An 18439-nucleotide genomic window follows, 5' to 3' on the forward strand; every position below is an offset into this window, starting at 1 on the left:
GCCGATGCATTTGTTGATGCAAAGATCTCGTTCAGAATCGTGAAATGATATGACGCTTCATTTCGTTTGACTACTGGCTGCTCGGGCTGAAAACCTGGGCTTGCAGTCATTGCCTCATGTCAGAGTCTCCCGGGAACGGGTCCAAGACTCGCCTCGCTGTCAAGGGGTACCCATGCGAGGACCCCGGCTGTATTAAGACGTTTGCAACAGCGTCCCACAAGAGACGTCACATGCGTACCCGTACGTCGAAAGTCACTGCGTTGCCGTAGAAGCGTAGATGCTAACATGTCTCTGAGATTCTGAATCAATCAAGAACAGATACCGGCAGCACTCCCCACAAATGTCGATTCTGTGCGAAAAAGTTTGCCCGCAGCGATGTACGCAACCGTCATGAGATTCTGAGCCATCCAGCCGAATCAGCGTCTAGCAAGGCTGCAGGAGATTCCAGTACCAAAGAGCAAGTTTAATTGTTCCAGCTATTCCTCACGTTCTGTTACTGAATTGGCTGTTCAATCGTCTTCGCAGGCCTTCTGCTGAAGGGAGTCACAACGCACCAGGCCGACAGTACACCGACGCTTCGCAAGAACCTAGTTCGGCATTGTCTGAAAACCGCATGTCAGAATCGCCTTCACGAGATCTCAACACAGGAATGGAAGAAGAGCGTGAGGCTACCGTCAGGGACATGTCGATACAGGCCGATGGTGCTGGCAGAACGAGCGGGACCGAAATTCAGCACGGCGGAAGGGATCACTCGGCATGGTTGGAGAGACCGACTTCTGACAGGACGCAGGAGTACGGACAAACGATGCGAGAAGACCTCGAGGACCCTGTTGCTCCCATTCGGTTCTTGCACGCACAGCAGCAACTGTACAACAGGATACCCGAGCAGATGCCCATGAACGCCCTTGCCTACGGCCAGCCGGGACCTCCATCAACGTCTAGCGTACCGCACGCGGACTATCGACAAACCGTTCAGCAACAACAGTCGTTCAATCAACAGACACATCACGTGCCATCGGGAATCTCATTACCTATTGACGATGGTGGCATGTTCAATAATGTCGACCTAATCTTACAAGCGGCAAGCGAGCGACTCACGGATCCCGGCAGCGGTGGTGAGAAAAGTTCAATTCCAGAACTTCACCAGAACACATGGCTGATTCCTGAGACCCTTCAGTTTCAGGTAATATTGCTGCACCCGGTGTCGTCGGCGGACAACCCTCGCCAAGCGGCTTCCAATTCAACCTCGAATCGCCCCTGGACGGCTTACTGACAGAAGAAATGCTGCACGATGTCTTTGGTTGGGGGGTCGGAGCGGAAGACTGGCAGAGTCAGAACCCGCTCATGTACGATATGCTCGACTTCGGAAATTTGGAAATGAACTTCGCACTGGGCATGGGTCGGAATGGCTCGATGGAAGGTATTGGAGAAGGGTCGACTACGGGAATGGAGCGGCTCGGTGTACCGCAGGTGTCTTGGGCGGACCAGCGCATGGGAGGATCCTTGCACGGACCTAATGCCTATACAGGCGGCTCTACATCGCACGGGAACGGGAATAGTCCGCCTGGACCGGTAAGGCAAGAAGACGAGACGGCGTGGGTGAGTGAACCCTTCACCAGGGCTTTTTGGGATATCAGGTCGTTTGATATCCGCTTCCTTTCGCTAGCCTCATGTCTTCAAACCCACAAACAGCGCTCAGCTACGGCGACTCGCCCTCAGCCAACCAGTCTCTGCCCCTCAAACAGGGCTCTTCGGACAGGATGATCACCCTTTCATCGATCCTGAAAAGGTAGGGACTCTCGTACGACTAGCTCATGTTGCCCATGAGACTCCCTACGGCAGTGGAATCGACGTCAACAACTTTCCAGATGCTTCAGTCTTATCCACCTGTATTACGCTATACTTTCGCCATTTCCATCCCGTCATGCCGATCCTCAGACAAGATGCATTTGTCAAGGCGGCCTGGAGCGGAACAAAAGAGCGCATAGGGAGACGACCGCAAGATGAACCCCAACACGCTCTTCTCATCCTGACGATGTCGGCTATCGGTGCCACCTACGGATCCGAGGACTGGAAACCGTTGGCTTCTTATCTACACGAGTTAGGCAGGCGAGTTGGAAAGTATCTTGTAAGTGGGCACGTGCGTGGAATAGATTTTTGACGTAGAGCTCACCTTCTGTTCGTCAGCTTGACAGCGATCCTCGATCCATGTTTTCTATTCCATACATTCAGTCCCGCTTGCTTCAAGCCTTGGCGGGCTATGCCAACGGATCGAGGGAACTCTATCTGGAGGCGGAAATCTCGCGTGGTCTGCTTGTTACAGCGGCCCGGCGATTACACCTTTTACGGCAAACTCAGGGAAGACCAATCCGGTTCAATGCCCCCGAAGCAAGCACGGCACCCAGTCGAGCAGATATGACAGCCGGTGAACAGGTGTCCCGTTCGTCTATCCTTGCGAGCAATAATGAAGCCTTGGCCGAGAGCCTCCGGAGAGATCAGGAAAAGCAATGGAAAAGATGGCTAGAGGAGGAGGAGCGTTGCAGGTTGGGCTGGGGAATCTACGTGAGCTCGATCGAAAGCAATCAACGGGTTTCTTGTGATACTGAATATTACGCCCATAGCTCTTCGACGCGCAGCTGGGCTGTCTGCTAGGTATACCTTGCCAGATAGCGACGTCAGAAATCGTCAAAAGACTTCCGAGCGACGAAGAGATATGGGAAGCCACCACTGCGTCGAGCTGGGCAACGCTTAACACTACCCAAACAAGGTCTCCGACGTCAGCGGCTACCTCAGCAGCGAGCGGCTTTTCAGGCATACTCGCAGCTCTCTTAAAATCGAGAGATCTTCGAAGCCGTCTGTCTGACTTTGGCAGCAACGTTATTGCATACTCCCTGTATCGCTTAAGTGACGATTCGAACAAGATCGACCGCTTGTTCGGGCTAGAGGAAGCTACGTCGCCTGAACTCGACGGTTCGATGTCGGCCCGACACATCAATAAGCCCTTCGGGGTCTTGGAAGCTCTGGCTGAATCCTCTCAAGCGAGGGGTGTAGCACGTTCCTCGTTCCTGGTCTACAACATCGCGCTGCACCACCACGCGCATTTGCGATTCATTCACCCCGACTTTTTGGACATGGTCCGGCTTGCAGCAGGAAAACACCAGACCGAATCGAGCCGCCGAGAGTCTCGAATGTGGCTGAAGCATTGGCTGGCAGCTTCGGAGTCCCTTGCGAGAAGGATCTTCGCGCATGCCGCTCAGCTGTCTACCTTGCTCGGCAAGTGGACATTCGATGCGCCGTGGGAACCAATCTGGCTTTTGGATTGCGCTCTCGCGATGTGGGCTATTTTACAGTTCCTTCCCGAGGCGGTACCTCAAGCGGGACCAGAGAGGCTTTCGAGAAATATCATCAAATGGGACGATTCGCCTGACCGCTGGATCAAAGAAGGAGGTCCGATCCGATTTCAAGGCATCGGATATGTGCTCAACTCGGAGAACATCCTCACGGACTTTATCGGCAGGCTCGAGGCGTCTCCCTGGGGACTGGGCATGTTGTACAAACCCGTGGTAGCCCGTCTGCTACGAGAGTCGCAGTCTGGGGCGGCTGTAGATCCGTGAGCCAGGATGTGGACAGAGCTGTGCCGCTTTCGCTTTATTCCAGATCATGCTTGGGCGAACAGCATGCGGCCGGACAGCAAGCCAGTTGGCTAGTCTCGCATGATATAGATTCTACATGCCCTCACCTGCTGCAGGCTGAAACAGCGAATATGTTCAAGGCCAGCGGGCTCCTCGATCCATGGTCTACAGTACATGCAGATGGGCCAGCCGAACGAGAACCATCTTCCCGCCGCGTCAAGGACGAAAAGGAATTTCAACATCCCCTACTCCGGCATGACAAGCTTTGACTGTGAGACTGTATATCCTTCTGGCTTTGCTGGTATGCATCTTCAAGATCAACAGTATAGAGTCTGAACTTTTGATTACCCATTCCGTCATTGGGAGCGAGACGATGTAACCAGCAACTGAAGACGAGTTTGCTAGCTGCCGCATGAAGGTCTTGCTTCTGACGGCCTTTCACTGATGCCATCCTCACGCAGACATGTCGTCCATTACCGATATCATCCGTCCTTACTTCAGCCCATAGGGTTTTACCTCTCTTTGGGTAACGGATGATCGCATCAAGGCCCTCGGAGACTGGCCTCCAGGTCTCTATCACGCCGCTTCCGTCGCATCCGCGTTCGCCAGGGACATCCATAAATTAGTGGAGGGTGACATCAAGGTTGTAGAGACTGGGTGGGGACATCAAGGGTACAGGCAACAACGCCAACATGTTGCTTTCCTGTTGGATATGCCAATGTACCGACAATATACTTCTTGTAGATTATATCTCGCTCATTGCCTCCCTCGAGTGATTTCTCCATGGCGCTCACAGCAGGGGTATTGACAGGGCGAATCTGTCAAAGCCGCTTAATGATATTTTGATAGACATGAACTATCTCACAATCGAATGATCAAGGCCGGCGGTACTTGAAGCCAGATTTCAATTGTTCTTGGTGTACATGATGTCCCTTATTGCCACGGCGAGACGCATATACATGATGTTGATTACAGGCCGTTTGTTCCAGACCATCCGTCCCCCACAGATTGTTGCGACATCAGGTGAACATCGGCAAGATGACTCTTCCTGTGGGAAGGCGATCCATAGTTCGAAAATGACGCCCACAGATCCGCTCCGCCACCATGAATCCACCTGGACGTCCACGGTTTCTCCCTCCTCTCCCCTTCAGCAGCCCCCGCTTTAAGCCTGTCCCTTGCTCTGAAAGAAGACCTTCCACCAGTTCCTCGCCTTTCCTTGTCCTGCACGCTCGACACCCTGGACTAGTCGGGTGTAGTAGAGTGGGTCCGTAGGTGGGCTGAGGGTTCGGGCTGATAGGGGGTACTATAGCAGAGGCAAAAATGAGTTGAGAAACCCAAAGAGTCAGTGAGGATTTGATAGACCCAAGTAACAGCTGTTTTCTTCCCGGGGCTCACCTTTCGGAAAGCCGTATCCTGGTTGATCTCCTGCATCGCCTTGAGCGATCGATCCAGCCGGGTGAGATCCCCGATCCCGAACCCGAGCTTGGTCACTTCCTCCTGAGACAACTCCTTGATCGCGCTCGACTCGGCGTTCGAAGCTCCGACAGTGGGGATAGGTCGCTTGAAAGCCCTCTGTACCAACGTCTCGAGGGTTTCGGGGAGTTGTAGTGATGGACGGAGAGGATCTCGAGGTATCGATCGGGCGGCGGTGAGGAGGGAAGAATAGAGTTGAGGTACGGAGATGGAGGGGAATTGAGGCATGACGTGTGTGTGGGTCTGATGCGGGTGCTGATTCGAGGAGTAGGAGATGAGCTTGTCAATGTAGCTGGCTATGAGTAAATGGTGTTGGTAGTATGGATACGAGGTTAAAGGTCGCAAGAGGCAAGAGGCAGGCAGTTGAGTGTGCAATCATGATACAACTTGGACTGAATCGAAACTTTGGGATCGACGACCGAGCCTAGGGTACTCCCGCGCGATCGACCTCCACCTCCCTCTCGGTCGAGGGTGTCCAGTCAACGGTCACACATTTCAGCATCTACTATACCGACTGCCCTCTCATAATGGAACCAATCACCCAGTCAACGCCAGTCCCATAGTCCGTATGACCATGGTCTCAAGACGAAAACTGCTGTGATAGACAAATCGGAACATCGGAATCACGACCACATCTGTGCGCGCTTTACAAACATGCCTCGGCCGAGCACGACTACCAACTATGTCAATCCTACGGGCAAGAGGAAGGCTGTGACGATAGAGATCAGCTCGGATGACGACAACGACGGAATGATCGACAAGCTCGTCTCTGGAAAGAGCTCGAGAAAGACGGTCAAGAAGCCAGAATCGAAGAGGCCAGCGATAACGCGCAAGAGCACTAGCGGTTCTGCGACCGGTTTTGGCGGGGTATGTACATGGAAGGATACGATACGAGTTTCAGGACGATTCTAGTGAAGTATGGCGTACTGATTGTTATCTTTACGTATGGTATGCCAGTTTGTTTCTGCTTTCGATCCCCATCCCAATCGTTCAAGCGGATCTCAAGAAAGCGGATCTTCTCGGTCGTTCCAGCCGCTCAAAGCACCTCAACTCGACCGGGGAAGTAGTATACAACCTTCGGCCAGCTCGTCCACTTCGAAGACCGTTCCGGCTCGTAAGAAGGGTTCTACACGGGCAAGGGAAAGGGAAGAACCGATCGTCACGGATCTCGTCTCGTCGCCACGGTTCTCGGCGGACGATGCTCTGGTTTGGGAGCCGAGCGATTCAGAGGTCGAGCTCGTCTCCGGGACGTATTCCTCTCGACGGAAAGCCTCTACAAGCAAGGCTAGACTCCAAGACTCTGAGCGGGGGACAAAGAGGAAGCGCGAGATCGTAGGGAAAGCAGATGAGATGCAGATGGATGAGCGCGAGGGTTCACAGCCGAGTTCTATGTGGGCGGATCGATACGCTCCTACGACAATAGTAAGATGGGTATGCTTTCCGCCTGTGTGTTTCGAGACACTGACAAGGGCCTGCCGTGCTAGGCAGATCTGGCACCTTCCAAGACGAGGATCAGTCAGGTCAAATCTTGGTTGGAAGAAGCGCTATATGGGCGTCCGGCAGGGCTGGATGTCGGTGTGAATTTCAGCAAGCAGGCAGCCGAGCGAGTGAGAAAGTATCGAGTGAGGCATCTTTCTCTCTTACCAGTATCTGGTTTGTGGTCTGATGTTTGTTGCCTTTCAGCGCATACTGCTCTTGACCGGTCCGGCGGGTGTCGGCAAGTCGACCAGCGTCCGAGCTATCGCTGGAGAGATGGGCGTCGAGGTGATAGAATGGAACGAGGGTTTTGAAGATTGGGGATTTCGGGGAGATGTAGGTAAGTTTATCGGTTGTGATGCGGGGTAAGGTCAAATTACAGCTCGTTGACTCGCATTCCGCCGCACAGAGAGAGAAAGTCTGACCAGCAAGCTCATCACGTTTCTGTCGAGAAATTCCTACTCGTCTCTTCCCATCGCCGGAATCGAGGACAGTCGTCCTTCCATGTCAAGTCAAACCCCAGCCACGGGTTCCACGACATATCCGCGGCTACTGCTCATCACGTCATTGCCGAACCTGTCTCACTATCCGACACGTCAAGCATTTCATGGCGCATTGCTAGATTTCACTCGGGATTACAGTTCGAATAGCTCGCCTTTAGTTGTGGTCATACCCGACGTCGGACATAGTGGCGCGGCCGAAGAGCCATGGAGCGCCAGAGGTGGAGCCGACAGCTCGAGCGACGGGGCGTGGGATTTGAAGAGCGTCGTTGGCGAGGCAGTCCTGGCTAGTCCCGCCGTAACGACGATCGAGTGAGTCTAACCGGAAGGCCGCACCATCATCGTCGCTGTAGCTAAACCGCGCTTGTGAACCTGCGTCGTAAAGCTTCCTGTCGATGGCACCTACCTTTATCACCAAAGCTCTCAAGCGAGTCCTGGGCCTTGCCATTCCGATCGCTTCAGATCGACCTTCCAACGACGTAGTGCAGCTCATCGCTCAGACCTCGAACGGGGATTTGAGAAGCGCCGTGAATTCGCTCGAAATGTTGATGAAGACCAGCTCTGCGGCCTTGACAAGTGCTGTATCTGGGAAGACCGCTCTTCCGAAGAAGGGGAAAGGCAGTCGCGGTGGCGGAAAGGGGAAGGTTTCGGGATCGAAGGAGATGCAGATCTTGTATGTCGAGCCTGGTTTTATACGAAGAGAATATACACTCACATCGCAAGATAGGTTGAATCAGATCGCCCGCCGAGAACAGAGTTTGGGCTTGTTTCACGCGCTCGGCAAGGTCCTGTATAATAAACGTAAGTTGCCGATACCCAAACCCGCAAGGTATCGCGCTCATGTCTCTCAACAGGGATCGGCGAGACGAGTGAGGATGGCGATGACGACGGTCTAGCGAGAGCCAAGGAGGCGGAATATCTGGCGACGAATCCGCTGCCGAATCATTTACGTCGACATTCTCGGCCGCGATACGAGAACGATTTCGAGGTGAGCGGCGCGCACGTTCCATCCGATTTTACTGTTGAAGTCCTGAGCGATTACGCTATTCTTCATCCCAGGAACTGTTGAGCACGGCACCTGTTGACACGGCGACGTTTATGCTATGGATCCACCAGAATATGCCACAGTTCTGTGCGGATATTGATGAGCTTGACGAATGTCTCGAAGCGATATGTGATGCCGATCGGATGAAGACCGACGACGATCTAGTGAGCCAATAGCGTGTTATGCAGAATTGCTCATCGTCAGCTGAAATGGATTGTTCGATTTCCTGTAGTGGCAACGATCGTCACAAGCCATCGCTTATGCCTTTCACGTCGCCGTTCGGGGGGTCGTAGCTGGTCTGCCAGCGCCCGTACCCAAGTGAGTCTCACCGCAACGGATATGGAGGGCGAGACAAGCATCTGATTCCCCCTTGAGTTGACTTAGAAACCATCAGAAGATGTTCAAACCCGACTTTTTCCGATGGATCAAGTCTGGCAAACTCAACCAAGCGACCCTCGCCGATATAACTCGCTGGCTGGCTCGAGCAGGAGAGTCGGCACAGCCACGTGATAGCCTGGACGGCATGTGGGAACCGGCCGACAACCAGGAAGATGTCTCGACCAATACGTATCGCGGGCAGCGATCGAATGCGGTCCTGGCTACCGAGTTTTTGCCTATGATACGTCTGTTGAAACGACGAGGACATGGCAAGTCGACTGGTACTGCGCGCCTCGTCGCACCGCCAAATATGAAACGCTAATAAGCCGTTTCCTTCTTCCTCCTCAGACGTGCCGATAACTGCAGAAGACGAACCCTTTACGAGCCTAAACGAGAACATGAATGACTTGGATATATTGGGAGAAAAGGACGATGGAGCGGACCTCTCCAATGATCACGAAACGAATGAAACGATGAACACCTTTGCTACAAGCAGTAAACTTCCTACCGCCGAGCACATCTCGGACGAAGAGTTGTTACCTCCGACTACTAGTACATATCTGCTGGATGATGATATTGAGGACGATGATTGACCTTAAACGTAGCCTTGTAACGAGATGTCATCGCTGTTGCAATATGTTGATGATGCTATATTCAGCCTGTTGCTGGCCCCGTTTCGGATCTCCCGGCTCCTTCTTCGGCGCGTCGATGAGCCGAAATGTCCGGGGAATCGGCGTTGCCTTGCTTGCTTTTGCCCTGCATAGAGCATGTACACATCAACAACCTACCTATATCAACTCTGATCAGCGTACATCGATCGAACAGAGCCAACAGCTATCCCATGTCGATCCGTAAAATGTCCTCGTTCAGTCGCCTCATCCGCTTCATCCCGCAAGCTGGCAAACGACCTCTGATCGGTCAACCTTCCGATCCCAACCTCGATGTCGGACTCGCTTCTTACGAATCGAAACCGATCGAGGTGAACGTCTACTCGGGAGATTCTATTTTGAACGCAGGAGAACCTACCGGAGAGAAGGCGACGGTGGAAAAGCTGTTGAGCCCGTTACAGGCAGGAGAAGTCGGTACGATCCGATGCATCGGGTTGAACGTGAGTCGGCGTTCAGTAATAATGGTGACGATCTCGGTCTCGAGGCTGAGCTCGTCTCTATACCAGTACATCAAGCATGCCAAGGAAGTCAACATGCCTATACCGGAGGTGCCGACCGTGTTTATGTAAGTGAAGCTCTATCGCTGGCTCTGCCCTCGCTGACGCTGATGAAGCTGTCATTTCGCATAGGAAACCGTCCACCTCGTTAGGCGGACCATGGCCCGAGGAGACCATCCTGCCCAAATCGTTCTTGAAGGACAATGCAGCAGACTATGAAGCAGAGCTGGTATGTGTACTACCTCTTTCTGGATTCCACTTCGTGTCAAGCTGACTCTATCAACGTGATCGCAGGCGGTTGTCATCGGGAAGCAATGCAAGAACGTCTCCGAGGCCGATGCGCTAGACTATCTCTTAGGGTGCGTTGAGCCTTCAATGTCCGCGGTCTTACAAGTAGCTGATGACACTCTCTATATTCTCCAGTTTTACCGCAGCCAACGACGTCTCTTCGCGTATCCAACAATTCGCTCAGAGTCAATGGTCATATTCAAAGTCCTTCGATCGGGCTTGTCCGATCGGACCGGCGTTTGTCCACGCATCCCAGATCGAGGATATCGGGAAGATGACCATCCAGAGCAGTCTTAATGGACAGACAGTGCAACAGAGTGGGCTGGAGTGAGTCTCTCGAAGCATTAGCTAGCCTCGGTGTTCAGCGAGCCTGATCGTTCTCTTTTCGTGCGGCTTCAGCGATCTCATCTTTTCGGTCCGCAAGATCATCTCCTTCTTGTCCCAGGGTACTACCCTCATGCCTGGAACGATCATCCTGACCGGGTAAGTCAAAGACGCTTTCGATCCCCAGGGTAATCTGACTGACGAACGCCTCGATATGTCTTGATAGAACTCCCGCTGGCGTCGGCTGGACTAGCGAGCCAAGGAGGGTCCTAAAAGCTGGAGACGAGTTCAGGGTTCGAGTGTCGCATGGAGTCGGAACCTTGATCAACAAAATTGTCGAAGAGGAATAGTACATGTTTATTATGAAATAGCGATAAGAAGCATAAAAGCTGCGAACCAGATCAAGATTCTTCTTCGATTTTCAAGCTGCGCGCATCCGATTAGGATAGCTTGTGACTGTCTCTGTATCGCAGTTGATTGTGCGGGAAGTTTGCACCTCCCCTCCCACCAAGCGTAGCAGGAAGTTGTTACCTTGATCATGAGTTTGTGCTGCCTCTCGGAGCCAAAGGCTTTCAAAGGAGAGAAACGGCAGGTATGGATAGCAGTAATGGGTCCAATTTAACACAATCACCCTGATGGAACTCTGACTGTAATAGATGTTGCAGTTGGGTGTCTGTCTCTTTGTCAGCTGTACAGTCAGGAGCCCAGGTCGTCAGTTCAGCGTGGCCAGTGATCTGGTAGAGATGCCAATCGAGACCATGAACCTTCTTGTAAGACTCGGCTACCATGAAGTTCCGTGACACCTGATGTACATCATCAAAAACAGACCGTACAAAATCCCCTGCTGGAAAATTGTACGGCGAGCTATATAGTACAGCGATGACAGACCGACAGACCATGTTTGAGAATTAAAAAAGAGCTGATCGAGAGAGGATTGCTACCTGATCATTTTCCGAGAAATGCGAAATCCGGAACAGTCGAGTCGTCGCCGAGACTAGTGCCCATTGACGTGGGTGTTGTTGGTCAACGCCTCGTCAGCGGCCATCAAATCCTTTTCCGTCAATCTTCGTCCGCCGCTAGGGGTCATGGTCCCAGAGATGGCCGAACTGAGCGAGTCGGATCGGTTACGGGTCTGCTTCATGACCAAGGGGAAGGGGTACGAGGTCTCCTCATCCTCGTCTTGGGTTCCGTGCCAGGCTGTCCAATTCGGGCGTAAACATGAGCGATAGGTTCGAGAGTCAAACTGGCTGCCTCTATGAAGCTTACCACGGCCACCCATGTAATCCGAAGTAGAAAGACCCTCCATCTCTTCGGTCAAGGTGCCTGCAGCCATGAGACGAAGCTCTCGTGAATAAAGAACCTTCGAGCCACGAACTGGTAGGACACACGAAACTTACCGAATTCACCGGGGGTCATGGCGCCGCTCTTGTACTTCGGGCTTCCAGGAGCGCTGAAGGGTGCACCGACCCGGGTGGTTCCGATAAAGTCGGGCTCGTCGTCGCCAAACGAGTCGGGGTAGGCTCGACGAAGCGCCAACTGCCTGGCCTTGGCGTACTCGAGGCCGAGAGCCTTCCAGTCGAGCAGCTCGGAGAGACGCTCGGTCCTGTTTCGCTGGTTAATACGCTGACGACGAGTCTTGGTCGAGAACGACAAGAGTTGGTTGGTCTGCGGATGGACATCAGAAGCAGATCAGAACGCTGCATGCGAGCTTTGAGATCGATGCAGCGAAACTCACGAGCTGCTCGACCGAGTCTTCGACCGATTGAGATCGCCTGTCGACAATGTAACACCCGTAGTCCTGATCATGAATGACCGGTCAGCCCATGCGACGCCCAGCGCGGCGCGACCCGCGAACGACCCACCTCGGGCGACTCGAGCAAGTCCTCCATGAAACAACCGAATCCAGACAAGTTGGTCGTGATCGATGGGATTCCCATCACGGTACACTCGGCCGGAGTGTAACCCCAAGGCTCGTCTGCGGGTCCAATCGTATCATAGGTTGAGCGGACGTTACTTCGATTTCATCATGCAATCACCTTCGACTCACAGTAACTGGGGAAGACTCCCAAGTGACATCCCCTGACAAACTCTTCGTAATCCAGACCCAAAATCGGGTTGTTCGAGTTCAAAAACTCGGGGTGGAAGACGACCTTGACCCTGTCGTTCTTCTTGTTGAACAACTGAGTCCTCCTGATCTGGTTCAAGATCGGATCGTTGGCGTCGTCTTGCATGTTGTGGGTGGTGACGGGAGGGAGCGAGTTCCTCTTGAGCGCAAACACTCGACGTTTGAGGAGGATCTTGTCCTCGTCCGACAACAAGCTCTTGGCGTCGGGAACCTCGGTTCCGAGCTCTCCGTCGTATCGAGCGGCGTGTTCGAACAATCGGTTTCCAATCCTGTTCTGGATCTCTTGAACGGTGTCCTGCAACTGCTTGATGACGGCCTGCCCCTTGAGGGCTTCGATCGTGTACGAGTTGGTGGCAGCGGGCATGATGATGAAAGCGACAACAGTCGTCTTGGAGCCCATCTTTTGCAATCGGCTGTTCAGACCTGTAACAGACCGAATTGGTAAGTACGGCCGCCTCGTCGCGTTTCTACACCTCTCGGTACTCACGGGCCAAACTCTCGAGGAACATGTCGACACCCTTGTTCCTGTATTCGTACCTTCCCGCGGTAAACATGTAGACCGTGTTCTCGAGGTCAAAGTCGTAGTGCCCGTAAAAGTGACCTCGGATGAATTCGTTGATCTTGGCCTTGGAGAGGGCGTGCAAGTTTTGGAACTCGTGCATCGCCTGGAACTTGACGACGTTGAGACCGTTGGGAAGAACTCCGTCTGTACGAGACCCGGCCGTAGTATGCGGATCAGTGATGCGTTCCCTTATTTCTCGAACATGACATCACGCACCGGGCTTTCGCTTCAACAAGTGCTCGCTCTCGAAAGCGGTAACGTGACTGACGGTGGTAAAGACATCGGCGCAGTGGGCCGACGATCGCTCGATACAGTACCTGCATGATACACCGAATCGAATCTATCAGCCAATACGATCGCCGCGGCATAAAGAAAACGCCGCACCTGTGGTAAATCCCTCGCTTCCCAGCCTCGTGATCGACATCAAAGTACTGCAAGTTGTTGTAGAAATCGACCGATCCGGCACAGAGGTACCTTCCCAAGAGGGTCGCGTGGGTGGTGAAGATGGTCGTCACGTCGATATGACGTTTTCGACAGAGCGGGATGGCCAGACCGGCTTGCCATTCGTGGAAGTGTCCGATAATGGCCGAGGTCCTGTGGCGGGCAGCGAACTGGTATCACAAGGAAAGAGCGTTAACTGCTACGCTGCTCTTTCAACATATTCTTCTTGTTTGGGCAGACCCCGCTCACCTCGCCCAAGAACCAAGCGACCAAGTACCCAAAGACGATCGTCTCGTTGGTCTCGTTATCATTCGGCGGAGTAGGGATCCCAGCCAAGTTCCAGAGATCGGCCTTCCACTCGTCCAACCGGTTGTAAGCCGACCCAGTGTCAAAGAGGATGACCTTGGGCGCTCCCTCGATCAGCCATCGACCGTAGATGAGCTTGATACCTCGGTCCCTCATGGCTTGGAGCGAGAGGGCGAGCGGCGATCCAGCGGGACTACAAGATGCACGGCGGAAATTGTCAGCCACAGCCACAACTCTCGCAAGAGGACTTTTCCCCCGGGGCTCCCAGTCTATCCACTTCTTGAGGGACTCACGGTTCGACATTCTCCACCTCCATAGGCGCCGTCTTGTAGCTCAACGGCCCGATCAACGTGTACCTGCTCCCATACTCGGCGACGGTGACGGGAGCCTTGGTCTTGATGACGGTGTAGATACCTCCGACCTTGTTGGCTACCTCCCAGGCGACTTCGAAGAGGAGCGGGTCGTGTACCGTACGAGGAGTCGGGGTGGCGGACATGGTGCGTGAGGGTTGTGCGGGAGGGTTTAGAAAGAAAGGGGGAGTGAAAGTAGGGGTTGTGGGTTTGGGTGGGGGGGCGGAGAGTTGCTAGGCCGACTTGACGGGAGGCAGAATCCGAGGTGATGTCAGAAAGCTAGTTGTATGATACTGTGTGTGCCGTGATTGTATTGCGAAATCGAGGTGTCGAGGCGAGCAAGCAGCGAGCAATGTCAGTGAATTCGAGCCTATATTCAGGTTGCTAGCCCGAACTCTCCGATCAAGCGATATAGGACTGTTCAGCCGGTACCGGCAGGACTTTGTCGGCTTTCCCCCTTTCAAGCCCGTTTGCATGTCTCATGACCTCCTTCGCCCGCATCCCGTTCGTTTCATCCAGACTCGATCATTTGCACCTTCTGACGAGCAGAGGATACCAGCAACCAGGTCGATCCTTTAGATTGGACACCATCGACCCGACTACTCCTTTCTGCCCGTCTGTGCTACCCCCTTTCGCCCAATTCCTTTCGCACATGTCTCCATTCCGCTAGCTTCGACCGGTAGACTCTCGACAGCCAAAGGAACCCCGACAAAGGGGCATCCACTTTCAATCTTCCCCCTTGACCACCATTCGCTTTCGAGTCTTGCCTCGCTGACGAGTCCGAATGCTGCGAGCTCCATTACGTGTCCCGGACCCCATTCCGAGAGAGACAACGAGAGATCCTGAATTCGACTCACCTCACTCGTGATAGCTCTGATTCCGACAGCTGTTTTCGTGTGTTTTCGGTCGAGATCAGAAGATGGGTTGATAGGATGTTGTGGTAAAGAGGTCAGACCTGATTGAAGGATGATGGAGTGTGAGGTAGGTGTGAGGTGGGTGTGGGGCACACTTTGAGTTGGGTCGATGGGGAGCAGAGCAGGGGTCGTTGGAGACGCTGGCACGAGGAGGAGGGGGAAGGGGGGGAGGATTTGACCCGAGACCCGTCGCGCGAGATGAGCCAAGGGCACCACACACTGAGCGGACGGGAATGATCGTCGATGACGTACAAGGCGGCGAGCAGGACCCATGCTAGCGCCAAGTGATCAGAGATCAGACCACGTCAAACGCTTCAGTCTCGTATGAAACGAAGTTGTGAAACGTCAGTTATTCGCAAGCTGCAAAGGTCTGATCTCCCAGCCTCTCCTTCGAACCTATCGACACCCCATATCCCCACGATATCGATTACCAAGAGGGGCAAGTCCCCAACGTCGACGAAACCCCAGAACCGGGATGGCGGGTCGAGACATGGACTGTGGCCCCGCACTCTCACACACACACGCTTTTCTACACACGGGGACGCGCCTCGTCCTCGTCTCCCATCTCCCAGCGACCTCTCGGTTCGGCTAAACACACGCACGCTGAGAGAGGCAATTGTGACTCACGTGACTTGCGAGTCATTCGGTGCCTCGCTCAGATCAACTCCCGCCGGCAACTTGATGGTTTCATTTCAGACGGATCTCATTCGCTCGAGACCTCATTCGATCGTTCATCCAAGTCACAGTCGCGCCATGCTCAATGTAGCGAAAGCTGCTGAGCGGCTGACTGCGCTTTGTGATGCATCATGCCTGTATGCTCGAGAAGATGCTACACCTCGTGTCTCAACCTCGACGCGAATGAGATCACAATCCTCGCAAACGTTCGAAGTCTCTTGAGATCGCTACAAATACAGTCGACTTCCTCCCCCTCATCTCCACCGAGCTCGCTAATGACTCAATCGTCGCTCAACCTAGTCGGCGTCGTCTTGACCTCCCCATTCCCAGTCCCCTTGGCATGAGCGTGCTCGATCCAATACTGTTCGTCCCGATTCTTCCTATCCGTATACCCAGCGGGCACCCATTTGGCCGAATGCCACGGTTTCAAGCCCTTTTCGCTGTACATCGTGTCGACGGCTTCGAGTGAGAGGCCCTTGGATTCGTAGCAGAAGAACCAGATGAGGAGCGCTGCGGCGAGGTTGGTACCGAATCTACAAAGAGAGGCGAAAAGAAGATTGGTCTCAGCGCAGTTGAATCGGCGCGAGATGAATGCACTGGACGGTGCGGCACGAGGCTTACAGGACGAAACCAAAGGCGAATCCGATCCCGCTGTCCGCGAACGGGGTCAAGAACGCGATCATGACTGTCGAAAAAGCATATCGTAAAGTTTAGTGTTCGCACTTACGGAATGCTTATTTCTTTCTGATAGTCGAGTACTCACAGTTACCAAGCCAGTTGAAAGCGGTGGCTAAACTCGCCTGTTTGGCCCTGGTACGTAGGGGGAAGATCTCGCCGCTAGTCAAAGGACAAAATACAGAAGCCAGTCAGAAGATGAAGCAAGACATATGTTCGCCTTGAGAACCGACTTACATGACGACCCAAGCACCGGGTCCCCAGGTACTGGCGAACGAAGCGATGAACATGCAAGCGGCGACTATCATAACAACTCCGCTAGAGTCGTTTTCCTGCGGTGGCCTTGCGACACCGATCGAGGCGAAGATCAGGAGCCAGACAGCCTGCGATCATATCACGCAGAAAGGGCCACGAAGGGGGTCAGCCTGTTGCTCGTTTCTCGGATACAACGCATCGTAGACCGAGGCGATCTCAGATGACCTACCTGCCAGAGCGCACCGTAGAAGAGGGGTGTACGACGTCCGACGCGTTCGAGCCACCATAGTCCAGGGACCGTGCAGACCACGTTGACCTGAATCGACGAACAAGATATTCGGGCGTGCCGCTTAGCCATCTCGTCAATACGGTAGGCAACCTGGTCTAACTCACGGCTCCCAGAATCAGTTGGACCAAGATGGGATCCTCGGTACCAGCGGCTTGGAAGATGGTGGCCCCGCTTATCGAGGGAGACCTGATCAGCGACACGCCAAGTTGAACCCTCTCAGACGCAGCGCCGCCCAACTCACTAGTAGAAGAAGTAATTGACACCGGTCCATTGCTGCAAGAATTGGACGGCGCACCCGAGAACGGTTCGGTATACCAATTTTGGGATGCCAGACGCTCCTCCAGTGATGCACTCCATCCAGGTTCCTTCGCCGGCCGCTTGCTGCATCTCGATCGACTCTCGCATCTCTTGCATGTCTTGAAGAACGTAAATGTCCTGCATGTTGTCCTTGCAACCTCGGAGTCGAGCAGAGGCGAGGTGCGCGCCCTCCCAGTCTCCCTTCCCAGCGAGCCAACGGGGGCTGTAACAGTACGCAATTCAGATTGAGCTAAATGGCAGAGTCCGACTGCTACCAAAGAGTCGCGACTCACCTCTCAGGTGCAAACATGATGCCGATTCCGAGAGGCAAGGAGAAGAAGATACCGATACCGATGACGATTCGCCAAGAGGCGTCGCTGTCTTCGATCGTCCTCGTACCATAGTTGATCAGGTTGGCGACAAGGATACCGATAGTGATCAAGAATTGGTACGAGGCGACGATGGTTCCTCGGATCTCCTTGGGCTGTACGGATCAGGGTATGGTCAATATGGTCATTCTTGATATGGAAGTGTAGCGCGACGCACCGACGTTTCCGACATGTAAAGGGGAACCGCGATGGACAGAGATCCGACGCCAAGACCGGCGACCATTCGGCCGATCGTGATGTGCACCCAACTTCTCATCGCTGAAAAGGCGACATCGCGAGTAGCGGACACGCTCTATCAGTAATGTGGTAGCCAATCGTAAGGTTCGAGCGTGACCGTACCTGTGATTTGGATGATGTTTCCGATGATGAACCAGAAGACTGCGAAAGTGAGAGTCTTTCGACGTCCCCATCGATCCAGGAAAAAGCTTCCAATGAGGGCTCCGAATAGAGTGCCAATGCTCATGAGAGAAACCAACAGCGAGGAGACGATCGACTCGAACTCCTTCTCCCCCTGTGCGTTCGTCTGCCCGAACCGATCGATAAAGTCTTCGAACAACAGGATCTGAGAGATTTGACCGGTATCATATCCTGCGCACAGACGGATGGAAGTCGAAAGCATCAACATGGTGTACGGTCGCATTCAGATACCAATGCTGACTCACCAAACAAGAAGCCTATTTCCATCGAGGGTATGCGGAGAATCAGAGAGAGTATAACGAATCCAGATCACCGTATTGACTTGCCTCCGATATTCGTAAGGACACCCAGAATGAGCGCCTCAATCCCAACCCTCGTCCCCTTGATCATAAAATGACTACATGTTGAGAAGCGCTCGTCAACATTCTAAACATGGGCAGTTGAGCATAGACTAGCGCCAATT

At 53.6% G+C, this 18439-nt stretch overlaps 6 protein-coding genes across 6 annotated transcripts; 3 read left to right on the forward strand and 3 right to left on the reverse strand.

Moving 5' to 3' along the window:
* Window positions 1-521: 521 nt before the first annotated feature.
* HD553DRAFT_103979 (fungal-specific transcription factor domain-containing protein) lies at window positions 522-3741 on the forward strand. The gene is made up of 5 exons (XM_046176392.1): window positions 522-1115; window positions 1178-1599; window positions 1667-2128; window positions 2188-2562; window positions 2622-3741. Exons 1-5 carry the CDS (start codon window positions 614-616, stop codon window positions 3612-3614), a joined length of 2754 nt encoding a protein of 917 aa, XP_046039851.1. The 5' UTR covers window positions 522-613; the 3' UTR covers window positions 3615-3741.
* Window positions 3742-4794: 1053 nt separating this feature from the next.
* On the reverse strand, window positions 4795-5333 carry HD553DRAFT_321858 (uncharacterized protein; the record flags this gene model as incomplete). The annotated part of the gene is made up of 2 exons (XM_046181250.1): window positions 4795-4935; window positions 5028-5333. 2 exons carry the CDS (start codon window positions 5331-5333, stop codon window positions 4795-4797), a joined length of 447 nt encoding a protein of 148 aa, XP_046039852.1.
* Window positions 5334-6461: 1128 nt separating this feature from the next.
* HD553DRAFT_267733 (Rad17 cell cycle checkpoint protein-domain-containing protein) lies at window positions 6462-8826 on the forward strand (the record flags this gene model as incomplete). The annotated part of the gene is made up of 10 exons (XM_046177539.1): window positions 6462-6527; window positions 6590-6727; window positions 6789-6921; window positions 6991-7393; window positions 7467-7754; window positions 7809-7882; window positions 7936-8069; window positions 8141-8290; window positions 8359-8444; window positions 8511-8826. 10 exons carry the CDS (start codon window positions 6462-6464, stop codon window positions 8824-8826), a joined length of 1788 nt encoding a protein of 595 aa, XP_046039853.1.
* A 406-nt stretch (window positions 8827-9232) lies between these two features.
* HD553DRAFT_304844 (putative mitochondrion protein) lies at window positions 9233-10684 on the forward strand. Its single transcript, XM_046179074.1, has 7 exons — window positions 9233-9612; window positions 9679-9737; window positions 9802-9898; window positions 9964-10028; window positions 10093-10284; window positions 10357-10440; window positions 10508-10684. Exons 1-7 carry the CDS (start codon window positions 9346-9348, stop codon window positions 10629-10631), a joined length of 888 nt encoding a protein of 295 aa, XP_046039854.1. The 5' UTR covers window positions 9233-9345; the 3' UTR covers window positions 10632-10684.
* Window positions 10685-11275: 591 nt separating this feature from the next.
* On the reverse strand, window positions 11276-14211 carry HD553DRAFT_339138 (putative glycogen synthase; the record flags this gene model as incomplete). The annotated part of the gene is made up of 11 exons (XM_046182413.1): window positions 11276-11478; window positions 11548-11604; window positions 11679-11946; window positions 12017-12079; window positions 12144-12256; window positions 12329-12829; window positions 12894-13112; window positions 13185-13285; window positions 13353-13579; window positions 13659-13908; window positions 14009-14211. 11 exons carry the CDS (start codon window positions 14209-14211, stop codon window positions 11276-11278), a joined length of 2205 nt encoding a protein of 734 aa, XP_046039855.1.
* Window positions 14212-15700: 1489 nt separating this feature from the next.
* Window positions 15701-18208, reverse strand: HD553DRAFT_292084 (high affinity glucose transporter ght1). Its single transcript, XM_046178396.1, has 10 exons — window positions 17899-18208; window positions 17717-17817; window positions 17464-17654; window positions 17115-17393; window positions 16978-17044; window positions 16814-16900; window positions 16567-16712; window positions 16418-16491; window positions 16276-16339; window positions 15701-16187 (listed from the first exon to the last, which is right to left on the reverse strand). The coding sequence occupies exons 1-10, from the start codon at window positions 18197-18199 to the stop codon at window positions 15935-15937; spliced, it is 1563 nt and encodes a 520-aa protein (XP_046039856.1). The 5' UTR covers window positions 18200-18208; the 3' UTR covers window positions 15701-15934.
* Between the last annotated feature and the right edge of the window lie 231 nt (window positions 18209-18439).

The sequence above is a fragment of the Filobasidium floriforme genome (assembly GCF_021052385.1).
Source record: "Filobasidium floriforme strain CBS 6241 chromosome Unknown HD553scaffold_2, whole genome shotgun sequence".
NCBI classification, from domain to species: Eukaryota; Fungi; Basidiomycota; class Tremellomycetes; order Filobasidiales; family Filobasidiaceae; genus Filobasidium; species Filobasidium floriforme.

What these genes read in the sequence shown, in the direction of transcription:
- HD553DRAFT_103979 (XM_046176392.1), top strand. Translation starts at nt 614, where the DNA reads ATGTCAGAATCGCCTTCACGAGATCTCAACACAGGAATGGAAGAAGAG. An exon ending in AAGAAGACGAGACGGCGTGG is followed by an intron (nt 1,600 to 1,666) that starts GTGAGTGAACCC and finishes TCCTTTCGCTAG; the next exon opens with CCTCATGTCTTCAAACCCAC. An exon ending in GGCGAGTTGGAAAGTATCTT is followed by an intron (nt 2,129 to 2,187) that starts GTAAGTGGGCAC and finishes TCTGTTCGTCAG; the next exon opens with CTTGACAGCGATCCTCGATC.
- HD553DRAFT_304844 (XM_046179074.1), top strand. Translation starts at nt 9,346, where the DNA reads ATGTCGATCCGTAAAATGTCCTCGTTCAGTCGCCTCATCCGCTTCATC. An exon ending in GAGGTGCCGACCGTGTTTAT is followed by an intron (nt 9,738 to 9,801) that starts GTAAGTGAAGCT and finishes CATTTCGCATAG; the next exon opens with GAAACCGTCCACCTCGTTAG. An exon ending in GCGCTAGACTATCTCTTAGG is followed by an intron (nt 10,029 to 10,092) that starts GTGCGTTGAGCC and finishes TATATTCTCCAG; the next exon opens with TTTTACCGCAGCCAACGACG.
- HD553DRAFT_292084 (XM_046178396.1), bottom strand. Translation starts at nt 18,199, where the DNA reads ATGCGACCGTACACCATGTTGATGCTTTCGACTTCCATCCGTCTGTGC. An exon ending in GTCAATTACTTCTTCTACTA is followed by an intron (nt 17,045 to 17,114) that starts GTGAGTTGGGCG and finishes TCCCTCGATAAG; the next exon opens with CGGGGCCACCATCTTCCAAG. An exon ending in TTTCAACTGGCTTGGTAACT is followed by an intron (nt 16,340 to 16,417) that starts GTGAGTACTCGA and finishes CTTTTTCGACAG; the next exon opens with TCATGATCGCGTTCTTGACC.